The sequence below is a fragment of the Frankliniella occidentalis genome, unplaced genomic scaffold, assembly GCF_000697945.3.
Source record: "Frankliniella occidentalis isolate FOCC.00 unplaced genomic scaffold, Focc_3.1 Scaffold25, whole genome shotgun sequence".
Lineage (NCBI taxonomy): Eukaryota > Metazoa > Arthropoda > Insecta > Thysanoptera > Thripidae > Frankliniella > Frankliniella occidentalis.
In genome coordinates, this window is record NW_026267155.1 from 1,442,689 (window position 1) to 1,455,729 (window position 13,041).

The 13,041-nt window shown below is 46.6% G+C and overlaps 1 protein-coding gene across 2 annotated transcripts in view; it reads left to right on the forward strand.

The window, feature by feature from the left end:
- The window catches only part of LOC113213926 (scavenger receptor class B member 1), a 205,062-nt gene that overhangs the window by 120,338 nt on the left and 71,683 nt on the right, over nucleotides 1–13,041 (forward strand). For both annotated transcript variants that reach the window (XM_052265240.1, XM_052265242.1), the window contains exon 2: nucleotides 7,805–7,878. In XM_052265240.1, coding sequence (XP_052121200.1) covers nucleotides 7,805–7,878 — 74 coding nt within the window. The remainder of the gene's footprint in view (nucleotides 1–7,804; nucleotides 7,879–13,041) is intronic.

Genomic DNA, 13,041 nt, shown 5'->3' on the forward strand with positions numbered 1-13,041 from the left:
CTCTCTCTCTCTCTCTCTCTCTCTCTCTCTCTCTCTCTCTCTCTCCGCATCCTCTACCCGCTGTCTCTGTCTCTCACTCCTGTTCCATAGCCCCCGTCCTATCAGCTGCTGCTGCTTCACCAAAGCGTAAAGATACACACGGCTCCACACAAACGGACTTGTCCCGTTGGCTGCAGGTGGACACACAACTGGTGGTCAAGTTTAGTTGTTTATCTGCCGCGGGAGCCGGCGAGATCTCGGGCTTGTGCGCTCACGGCTGACCGGACCCACTCGCCCAGACCGGTGGCCGGGCGTCTGGGCGGGGCGGGGCTGTCACAGCGAGCACCGTTGCCCTGACCACCCTGCCGCTATGCCCGCCCTGGTGTTCTCCCAGCATCTCGCGATCACAAACAATTTCCGAACGCTCGTTCTGAGTTAACTGCAGTAAACCATAAACTGATGATAAAACCTTGCGAAGGATTTGGCTGCGTTGAAAGCCTGTGATGGCAATTCTTAGCAAGTGCTAGGGATTGTCTCCTCATTGCAAAATAAACCGTTCGCAATTGGTTCGTTATAATAATTACAATTAATTTTGTCGACAAAGTTTTCGGCAGCAGCAGCGGTTACATCCTTGCACTTTATTAGTCCTATAAAATGGAATTCCATTTTGGACCATTTTAGTTTTTAATTAATTTAATAAAGCACCGCGATATATGTCAATAAAGTGTCCGAAAGTGTTTTTGCAGCCCGGTTCTAATGGCCCTCGGCCGGCGGTGCGCGGCCGCAGCCAGGGGTGTGTATCCGCGCCAGTGACCGCGTGATATGAAAGAATGGGAACATGACGTCGAGAAAAACTGGCGGGCATCGCGGCGTGGCGGGGCAAGGGCGATCAGAAGGAACCGCGCACTTTATTTTTGTTTTCCTTTTCTTTGTTGCTTTGTTTATTAGCGACAAGGGAGTACTCATGTGGGGAAAATAAATCTTCCCCCCTCTTCCCCCCAGTGAGATCTGTATGAAGAACTATTTCTTAGCGTAAACCCATACATTGTGGAATGAAGAAAGTAAGAACTTTGCTGCTAATGCGTTGCTAAAAATCCGAAAAAAAAATTAAAATCAAATTCTGACACTCGAAGATTTAACTTTAATGGCGGTCGTCAAAAATTTCACCTCGTTTAGAGCAGCACCTCGAGCGTTTGCCTGCCTGCCTCCGACCCTGATTTAGAATGGCCGGCTCGGCGGGCGACCTCGGCGCGGAGCGGCTGCAGCAGCCCGACATGAAATACTCCGCGCCGGGTGCCAAAGGGTAACCACTTGCAGTGCGTTTGCTTTGACCGCGACGAGCCGGGAGATATGAAATAAAAGCAGCGGAACAAGCTTACGGTGGAACTAGAGCAGCGAGGCAATTATCGACCCGGCAAAAAAAAACAAAAAGAAAACACTTTGCATTTGTTCACACGGGTGTAAAGTCACTTGTAATATCTATCTGTAAATATTATAGTAAACGATTGTTCAGAATGCCATATCTTTTTGAACAAATAACAATTTTTATTTTTAAAAAATAATTATCAATACTATTATTTTTTGAGTAGACAATTTGAACAACAGCTTCTTATTGGGGACGTTCAATTTGTAACACAAAACATTTGCAAGTGACTTTCCTTTTTCTTTTGTATTTTAGGTCCTTCTGCGTATACATACACGCACACTCTCTTCTTGGCCGGTGCGGGTGTCTCGTGCGTGGCTCTACAACACGCCCGCTTTGCTCGAGATGGTTCCGGTACGGGGATTTCATTTGCATAACCCAAGTGTATGCCCCACAACAACAGCGCAGTCGCGCGCACACACACACACACACACACACACACACACACACACACACACTCGGACGTGACCCAGAAGCACAGGCTCAGCGGGCTTGTGCGGGGTGCCCGCCAGGGATCAGCGTTGTATGAATGACACATCCACCTGCCATCACCCACTCCCCCTCTCTCCTCACCGTCTAGTCTACAATACTAATGCCGACTCCACCCCCACAGCTCCCCCCCAGCTCCGTGTCCCCTCCACGCAAAGTGACATTCAGTGTCGGACGAGACCCTCCTGGCCGCGGTGGAGCGTGCGCGCACCACACAACCAAACTGTGTCAAACTAACCAATGGCAGGTGTGTGTTGGTGTATGTGTGTGAATGTGTGTGCGTGTGTGTTTGACAAGTTCTCCCAAAGTGGTTACCAAGGCGCTGCTGTAAACCATTATCGACTTCTTCCACCAACCTTCGAGTTGACTAAAGATCCGTGATGTTGTCATTTACTTATTGGGTCGAGGTGTACACGATAAATGAAAGAAAGTTTTTTTTTTAAATGTATCCATACGGTGAGAATTTTAAATGCTAACAATTTACAAGCTAGAAAAAAGTCATTCAGAACTCCTCCAGGAATTTAATCTTTTCATACAATTTATAACAAAGGTTTCATTACGTTCCTGTAGTGGCGCAAAATAACGAATCCACCCCTATCGTCTCGCTCTGACTGAAATACCTCGCCCAGGCTCACATTTTATGTCGCCTGAGGATATGGAGACATTTACGGATGTGGGTGGAGTTGGGTTCGGGCGGGGAGGGGAAACGCAACGGTGTTCTGATTGAGGGAGAGAAGGGAAGAGTCGGGCATATTCTGCAGTTTGCAACTAGTTGCTTCATATTACTCCTGGACGAGGTCGTTTGGTGAGGGGAGGGCCTATAGCAGACTGCTCTTCTCTCCTTCCTGGCGGCGGCGGCGACAGAGAGGTTCTGAGACAGAGACATAACCCATTCGGTGCAAGCTGTGGGGCAGCATTCGTCTCTGCCAGAGTGGGACAAAGAGCGCATGATGGAGAGAGAGAGAAAGAGGGTGTAGCGAGATTGGAGAGAGAAGCGGTATGAGAAAACAAGTGAAAGAGGGAGGGAGGAAGAGGATCGAAATCGAATCAAATCGAAACGAGTCGGAACAGCTGTCGTGTGCATCACTGGGTATGACTGCCAGCGCCAGTCGTATTAAATCGACATCACGCCTCCCCCCCCCCTTTTGCTCTCTCTCTCTCTCTCTCTCTCTCTCTCTCCCTCCCATCCTCCCTCCCTCTCAACCTCCCCCTCTCTTTTCCTCCTTTCCTCGCCTCTCTCTTCACTCATCTTCACTCTCCGAAAACTTGGCCGTAGCAGCGTGTCTGCAGGCGTGTATCTTGGTATGTTCTGCATGGTACCCCTTCCCCCCTCCCCTCTCTCCCCTCATTCGCACACACGCGTCTGTATGGGTCCAAACTCAATCAGGTTTGCACATCTCCTCTGTTTACAAGTCGCTCTCTCCAACTTGGTGTATAGTGTGGAGAGAGAGGTGGGAGGGGGGAGAGAATAGGCTAGAGGGGACGGGGTGCAAACTGAGCGTGAGTACTGAGTTTGCAGGGGAGTTGCCCGTGCCTGGCCAAGTCGAGCGCACACACACTGTGTTGGCTTGCCGGGCCTTGTTTGGCGCTTAGGTGTGTCAGTCTCCGCAGCCAATCAGAGCACCCACCCGCCTCTTGGTCTCTTACCCCGTGCAGCACAGTAGCGCGATGAGAGCAACATCTATGTGAACGTGTGTGAACGAAATAGTAGTGTTACAAAAAAGGGAGAAAAAATTTACATTATCTTATAGGAATTACAAAAGCAGCTACTCTCTTTGCTCCATTTTCTTTTTCTTTTAAAAAATTGGTTCCTGCAATTCTGCACCGAAATAATCACTTGTGTGGTCTATAAAATTTAGCTACAAAAAAAAAATCATGTATTTAGAAATACCAAGAAATACCAAAAATATGCTGTCGCATACAGCAACAAAATAAATTTTTAAAAATTCAGAGAAATGTAGCCGTCAAAAAATACAGGTAAAGAGAAGGATACACGGTAACCGTACAGAGAAATAATCGCGTCGATTGTAATATTTGCAGTGTACGCGGGCATTCAGCAGCGCAGGACCGGATCGGAACAAGCGCGCAACGAGAGCAGGGAAAGCCGGAAGCGCTGCGCCGCGCCGCGTAACGCCCGGACTGATCGATGACAGCACATGTCGCGCAGTGTCTCGTCGTACACCACCGCCGCCATCGTTCACAGTTGTTCGCATTATTATTTATCGTTGCTTTTGTTTTTACCATCAGAATAATTATTGGCATGTCAAAAGTGTTGTTGCTGTTGAGTCCAGTAGTAGAAGTTTACAGCCCTACTGATAGGACAGACACCTTTAACATTGTGCTTGAATGAAGTCGTTTTCAGAGAGCGATCTTTCTTTTTCACGTCCATTGTATTCAGGCTTGCATGATTTTAAATTATATCGTTCTTGATGAAATGCAAAGTGCAAAGCACTGATAAATTTACAGCCCGTTTACCCGTCCGCCAGAATGCTATCGTTATCAACTGGGATGAGTTATTCACCAAGGAATTGCAAACATTGGTAAGCCACTTTTAAGTGCACCTTATATCTTCCGTCTGCTCTGACTCACTAAGATGCGGCATGTAATTTTCGAACTCTGCATGTGCAGTGTGCATTTCTAAAAAAGAAATAAAAAAATAGCTCGACCAGCTTTGTGTACTGAGCAGTTCTCCGCGAATGGGTCACTTTCGTGTCCACGCTCTATTTCATCGAAATCTTACCCGATCTGAACGATTTTTTTTGCTATCTCTTTGTCTTTAAACTAACTAAACACAAAACAAATGTTACTTCGACATTAGAGTCATCCCCTCAAAAGATATTTGAACGGAAAGGGTCGAAAATGTAAGATCCGTAACCATTTTGCATGTCCACAACTCCCGATTTCGAACTTAAACTTCTCTGTACGCCGAAAGGGGACATGAAAACTGATTTCCGCAGGTGGTCTCGTGTTCTACACACATGAGGCTATGTTCTCACACTTGGCCCGTCTCTAGAAAGTCACAGATGTCTTTACACGACTGGCTCAAAAAATGTCCTCCATGGAAAGGTAACAAAAGTCATAAAGCCAGTTTTTGCCACTTTTCTACCGCAAAACTTAACATACGACAACCACGAAACTTCCCATAGATAGAGTTATGTGTCCTCCACTAGACAACACTTCAAACGCAGGTGAGGCTCGTCTGGTTCGCCGCCTACACTGACTAGAACACCTAAAAACTGTTAGTGTCAAGCATAGAGTGTAAGATCCGTGCACTCTTTTGCGAAGTTTCTATTGCGAATTTAGATGAGGTTCAAACGGGGTTGTGTCCGTATTGTCAGCCTGACCCAAAATACGTCTCGCCCTTGCCGATCGGTCGTCTCGTTCGTCTTAAAGGTCCGATTTTATACGAATTTGTAAGATCCGTAACCAGTAAGATCCGTAACCAGTAAGATCCGTAACCATCATAAGGATTCCTTATGGGGTTTATAGGGTAATTTTGTAACTTCTGAGTGGGAGCTGGGATCTTCGAAATCTTGCATCTAGGGACAGTAGTCAGCAACATACCATAAGAAAAACTCGATAAAAAAGAATTTTTTTTCTCGACGTACAGATGTCAAAAGTGACCCATTCGCAGAGAACTGCTCTACTATCGCCGCTCAGTTTCTCGTTATATTATCGTTCAATGTGTCACACGGGCGCTGACTTGCGATTGGCTGGTACACTGAAAATGCTTGTGTCAGATATCTTTACTGTCAGGAGAGCGAGATCAGTGACACAAAAAATCTCGCTCTCCTGAGAGCGAGGCAGTTGACTCTCGCTCAATCTGAGTCATAAGGGGTCATCCAGTAAGTACGTCTGTCATTCGCAGTTCCGAAACTGCCAAGTTTAGTCTCTGCAAGCGCTCCTAGTGCCTGTTAGGTAGGCAACATCTTGTCTGCAGTGCGTGCGTGTACTGCTGGCTGGCCTACCCCGAGTCTCGCAGGCGCTCAGCTCCCGAAATTCGCCGAATGAATCTGAGAAAAAAGGACGTAATATCTGAACGATCCCCAATTTTCGTTCCTCACCCAATTAAAGTGAGGTCCCTCACTGCAATTGGGCGAGGTCATGGAAATCTTACTCCTTCAGAGTGAGAATTCGGTACATATGGCTCAAATAGGGTGAGCCTTAAAGTCATCGCTCTGATTGAGCGAGGCAAAATTGAATTGTCTCACGCATTTCGAGCACGACACCTCACTCAAAGGTTTTCAGTGTATGCACCCCAGGCCAAGGCCAACCTAGCCCAGCCCAACCCAGCCCAGCCCAACCAAGCCCAAACCCAGCCCAGACACGGGCCAGCGGGCCCTTCTTCAATTTGGAGCCTTGATTCGCACCGTGAGCTATTCTTCTTGGCCTCTCCGGGGAGGCTGGGCACAGCCCGCAACCCGCCCACCAGCTCCCCTCTCCCCACCCGTTCTCTCTCCCTCTCCCTCTCTCTCTCCCTCCCTCCCCCTTCCCTGTGGTCCCCTAGGCGCCAGCCCTTGGATTACTTCCGTCAGTTCCTTCTTTCTCGCTCGTTCATAAGACATCGCGGTCGCTACAGCGAGGAGGGAGGAGAGGATAGTGCAGGGAGTGAGGGACGGGGTTGAAGGAAGGACCTAAGCCACCTTGTAAAGTTAGCCTGACCGCGACAGCGGGCGAGGTCAGCTTAGATCACATCTTGTGACATCACGGTATCTATCTATCTATCTATCTATCTATATATCTATCTATCTATCTATCTATCTATCCATCCATCCATCCATCTATCCGTGTTGTGTGTCCGTGTCTGTCCAAGAAGTTCATCGCATGTTAAACTCGCTGTGAGCTCATCCCAAGGTCGGCCTGGTCAGGAGGTACTCGGGAGGTGGTACACGCTGCGATCCCAGCATCCCATCTCTATGCCACGTCGTTGCGTGGTCCAGGCGCGCGCCGTGTCTGATTGTCCGCGCGAGTCGTCTGCTGTGTGTGAGCTTCGCGGGCAAAGCGGAATGATGATGGCCGCAAGTGAGCCAAAGCCGCCGCCGCCGCGTCTCACGGAACAGGGAAAGACCCTGGGCCGTTTCGCAGGTGCTGTCTGCCTCTGCGAAAATTTGTAAAAGTATTATTGTTGTCTTTCCCGAACATATTTTTCGCATAGTTATGTTTGTGTAGGGACAAAAAAAAAACAGCAGCTAATTTTTGTTTCTAAAAAGAGGATAGGTCTCGGTTATGAAAGCTTATACACTGTTAGAATATTATTTTTCTGTAAAGCTTCCGCTCCTTGTGTGCTGCTAGACGTTAAAACCGGACGGGATCGCAGCGAACACTGGAAAAACAAAGGCACTAAACAACACCGGTGTTGTTTAGTGCCTTTCCTGGGGCACTTAAGTCATGGGCACAGTTAAGTTCCTTTCCAAAGGCACGAAACTTGTATGGAACTAATTGAAGCTAGCCAGCGAAAGGTGTGAAAGGTCACATTTAGTGCCTTTCCAAAGGCACTAAAATTTAGTGCCCTCGGAAAGGCACTACACTTTGTTAGTGCCTTTTTAAGGTAGGGATTCGCACCTCTGTTTTTCCAGTGAAGCCAGAGGAAAGCCTCTAATTGGCTGGTGCAGCCCGGATGAAGCGGTGCGGCTGTCGCCCTACTAATTACTTGGAACGTAATTGGGAGCGCCGCAGTCGTTCTGCCGCGCTTTCCATACTTCACTCGCACATGTGCCGGCCAGGCTCTGCATATCATTTGTGCGTACTACACGACACACGACTGCTCCACCCTGCCAAACAAACACAAAAAAAATCAATAAAAAAAAATCACCAACTATTATACACCTGCTTATGAGAGAAAATGGGTGTCCTTTCTAAGTTAATTTAATATATCTAAATCCGTAATTTATTTTACTTTGTTTTCTGTTGCAGTCGTGCGGCTTCTTCCGCTGATCTGAGGCGCGGCCAGTTCGGGATCATGGCGAAGAGCAAGAAGAAGTGTTGTGGTAAGTCTGCTGCTCCGCGTGAGGTGGATGGCAATTGTGTCGCCGCTAAACGTGCTCTACAAGGTGTACTACGTTCCCATAGCACAGGCGGGAGTGGGAGGAGGCAGGCAGGGTCGATTCATTCCATCACAACACACACACATACACACACACAGAGTCGGCATCGGTAAAGACAAGTGAGTGCGAGCCACACACGAGTTTCCGGAAGTTGGCGCGTGCGTTTGAAGGCACGGAATGTTGTGCGGTGCGATATATGGTTCGTCGTTTTCGTTCCGCAGCAGTTGTTGCCGCGCCGTGCGCTGCGCCGCACTAGTAGGAGGCTTACCTGAAAAAAAAACAAAAAAAACACACACACACATACACTGAAATAGCGGACGATACGAGGGTGCTTTATCAGTATCTGTAAAATATTTCATTGTAAATTTACATTGTTTTGTAACTTGGGGGTTACGAAAACGATTTTGTAATGATATCGAATAATCTCCTCGGCGAAGAATTCCCATATCTAGATCACTCTAGGAAGAATACCTGGAATTTCACGGAGGGACATTAGTAAAAGTATTGTCAAAGTCTTTCGGTATTTCCCAAAGGAGGCTGTAGATTTCAAGTGTCAAGTTTAGCTTTGAAACATGTAGACGAATAAAAACTTTCACATTCAACATCTGTTTTAGCAGTACACAAAAACTAAAACGCAGTCCTCTGGGAATTTATAATAGTGGTGGAAAGCGAATCTTCAAGAAATCCCAAGAAATTTTTAACAGTGATTCATTTCATGATTTTATGCAATTTTCTACAATTTTAAGTCGCAGTTTCCTTACATTTCTCATGAAGACATTTCAACCAAATTATTCCGGGTACTTGTTCCCTGTTTTAAAAGAGCTTAGTGGAAATCGGTATAAAATATGTCTGTGAGCAGATCAGCGAAGTATTGAAACGTCGACTAGTGTCATCGTTCGGGTAGCTGCGCTGGGCTAACGACCTCGCCCGCGCTGATTGGTACCCCAGCTGCAGGTGGTGGTGGGGAGGGGGGGCACCTGCCGACAGACGCTGCAGCTGCCGCTCGGGGAGAAAGTGGCGTGGCGCACCGAGCGGGGCGCACGCCGGCGACGTTTAGCGATGAGTGACGTGACGCTATTGAATCTGAATCTGAATCACGAGTCAGTTACGGCGTCCGTCTGCCTGAAAATTGAACTCCTTCCTCTTCGGGTCGGGGATTTGTAGATTTGAGATTGTATTCCTCTAACCAACCCCACGTTAATTTTATCAAACACAAACTAAACTAAACTAAACTGTCAACCCCTAAGACGCTGATGTCAAGTACAAGTGGTGTTTTCTGTTTCATTTTTTTCTTTTCTTTTCTCTTTTTTTTTGTAATTTTAATGATCCGGCCTGCAGATTTTGACTTTTGTTGCGAGTGTTCAAATGTAACGCTCAGGACTTTGGTCTGTTGCACAGACACCTGACCTGACGGCAGGCACTCATGATAACGCGTATTATTACTGTGCGTTTTTAGGCCCCCGATTAGGGGTGCCTATTGCTTTCGCCCGAAAGTTTTTTTATTCTTGACGATTGCCCCTTATGGCAAAGCCAATCGTGCCCAAGCGAATTTAATGAAATGATATGTTTAATGTAATTTTGTCTGATGAAATTTGAGAAATTTAAGTTTGCATCCACTCGTTTCCATGGAAATGACGAGCTGAGCAGCAGGCCGAGTCGAGCCAGGGAAATTTCGGCCAATCACAAATTTGCGCGGGAAAGTTCGACCAATAGAATCGATCGCCTGTTGCTTTGTACAACCCTACCCAAAAAAATATTTGACCCTGGCGTCGATTCTGTGGTCGCGTTTAAATAATACTATCGTGCCGCCGAGTATAAAGATGCAACACAGACGCCGTTTTGAACGCGGCCGCTGAGCGCCAGCCACGGCTTTGATTGTTGGCTGGGACGGTAGTTCCGCCTTGTAATAATTTCGTTTGAAAAGGGGCGGAAAGTATACTGATGCAGCCAACCTATAACTGAAAATATATATTAAGTTTTTACCTTATTTAAGATTATAAGTGTCAACATACAATATAGAACACGTCTAAATGTGTACGTGTTTTTAATATATGAAACACTTATCAGTGATCTCTTATCTGCGCTGTGTTATTAATATTTTTGAAAAGTTGACGTTCCTTGTCGTGAATGTAATGGCGGTGTTCATTTGAGCAAGCTAGCTTGGCGAACGATCAGCATACTAAACTTTGAAATATTTCTAATAGACAAATTGTTTAGAATTTTCAGTGTACAGGAAATTTACCACCGTATGTATAAATATTTTTAGTACATCATTTATTTAATCTGATCAACATAAGTTTCCTAGATATTTCGATGGGTCCTTAGAACAAAGTACGATCTCGCCGCGACAGTTCAACAAAGTCTGATCTCGCCGCGACAGTTCAACAAAGTCCGATCTCGCAGCGACCGTTCAACAAAGCCCGATCTCGCCGCGACCGTTCAACAGAGTTCGATCTCATAACGGGCGCGTTCCGAGTAAACGCGTTTTGAAAGTTCAGGGTCCAACGACAAATCACCGGATAATTTATGTTAAAAAGTAAAAGTGTTCCATAATTCTTCAGTCGTTCCTGAATATAAGGATACAAAAATAAAATTATTTGAGGTCGGTTTTGTCTTAAAAAATTAGAATTGTGTTAATCTTACCGCGGATTTGGCCCTTGGGCGTGGGCGTACATTCTACCATGAGCCTCGGCCTATGAAGTTTAAAAGTGACGTCACTGTTTTCCATCTCACAATTAGTAATGAAGGTGAAAGTAGTGGCATAACTTAGAGACCAAGTTTTCCAATCTTTTGAACCTCGCGCGCCTCTCCACTATACGGTCGGGAGCCCCAGGCAATCTTTGCCGGGTAGCTATTCGAGACCTACCTAATGGTCGTAGTGGGAAAAAAATTAGAGCGATTGAAAGCCTGAACTTTGGCCCATATTCGACTCGCTTAAATCCCCCATCGTCCTCCCATTGTTGTTTGGCGGCCGCGCGGGCAGGCCGCGCCGCCTCGCAAGCTGTGGGCCGAGCACCCTAGGCTATATCTTTGCCGGCTCTCTGTTCGGGCTGTGATGGTCGTATCGAAATAACATTTACAGCGTTGGGAAGCTTGATACTTCGAGTCCAATCGGCTCGCTTACACCAACCATCTATCGTTAACGGTTTGGGAGCTAGAACCGAGGGAAATGCCTCCGTGCGCGAGCGCAGCGGCGCGACGCGGCGAGGAGTTCGGACTATGTTCCACGGAGCGTCGGTGTCAAAATGAGATCGGACAGTTTGTTTTTCAATGATTACAGGCATTTCTGATTATATTTCACGAAAAGTGTCTTAATCAAATAGATGCAGAATGTTTTATTCTATCGGAATCAGTTTTCATCTCCGTACACTCCAAGAAAGGACATCGGACTTTGTTGAACGGTCGCGGCGAGATCGGACTTTGTTGAACGGTCGCTGCGTGATCAGATTTTGTTGAACCGTCGCGGCGAGTCCGGACTTTGTTGAATGGTCGCGGCGAGATCGGACTTTGTTCTTAGGACCCATCGATTTGGCTGCAGTGTACAGTGTACATCAAAATCAGTAACTACCAATGTAATGAATCGTTGTAGCATATGTACATGTCAATGTTCACGTTAAAATCTAAGGGGGCCGTTAACGCGTTAGCGTTAGAATTTTTTCTGTTATGTCAGCCGCATAGCTGAGGTTCGAAAAGCACAATGCACAATGAACTTATTTCTCCGTTTTTATTTTCTTATTATTACTACGGCAGGTGGAGTGCATTGGCTGCTTTCTTTCTAGAGTGCCCGCCTGCTGGCGGGAGTGAGAGGGGGAGAGAGAGGGAGGGAGAGAGGACAAGGCTCCACCCAATTTATGGCTTTAGCTTTTGTTGGGCTGCCTGCCGCCAGCAGCAGCCGCAACAGCGGCGGCAGGAGCAACGGCACTTCGTTGCCGATTAAAAAGGGCCCGACACTGTAAAAGTTAATGATTTCTACCGTCTAGTGTAGGCCTTTAGTCTACGACCTTTTCACTATGAGAGCATTCCGTGAAATTTTGAAATGGTTTTTCTTCAAATGTGTTCAAACTCAATCAAAAACTCCTATCAAATTTGTAATGGTGTTTAAGAGAAGCGAATTAAAGATAAGGCATTCCGAGCAGAAGTTCGGACTACATGTTTACAGTAGTGTCCTAGAACAAAAAAAAAAAAGAACTGCAACAAACTACATGAAACTATTTTGTGCATGCAGTGCCGCGCGCTGCCGCTGCCGGGCGTGGAATCGAGTTGATTTATTGTCGAGCTCTCGCGCGGGCCAATCGCTCAAAACGAGATAAATCAAAAAAGAGTAGACACGCCCCCGCGATACAAACACAATGAAAAGTGGAAGTCATGGCGGTTTGGTGCAGCGATCCGATCGGCAGACGATTGTGTTGCCCCGCACACTCTGCGGGTGTTGAGCAGTCGGCTGAACTTGATCGCAACACTTCTTTTATCCTCGCGATGACGGAAAAAATGAGGGTGGGGGTAGGGGAATGTTCTGACTGACTGTGTTACACTTTCGAAAGGGGGCAAAAAAGCGCGCCAAAAATTACGCCCGTACCACACACGTTTTTCAAGTGCAATAATTACGGAACTTTGGATGCGTTTAGTAATACCAGGAAAAAGTTTAGTAATACTAAATAATTTTTGAAATACATGCATCAGCACAAAACTTTAGTTGCTAAGTAATTTTTTTAGTAAGACGTTCAGTGTACTACCAAAAGTAAGATTATTTTTCTGCTGATTATTTACAGGTAGTAGTTGTCATGTTCCCAAGTGTAGTTAGAGACCCGAGATCAAAGCAGCATGCAAGTGTCAAAACTTTCACTTTCGCACGAACAACAGATGGCCCCAAAGGGCATGCACGACCAATTAGGATAATTCTCTGTGTATTTCTTCTATGCAAGCAAAGTTGATGAAAGAAACGACTAGAATTCCTTCCCTTCTTTACTGCGCGCGCGAAACAAAAGATAGAATAAAATAAAAATCCGATAAAATATGCAGAATGAGATTATTCCGGTTGGCCCGGCTCAGCTCTGGGAGCCGCCTTAGGCGCGCCGGGCTGCCCGGAGGCTGGCCGGCTGCGCCGTG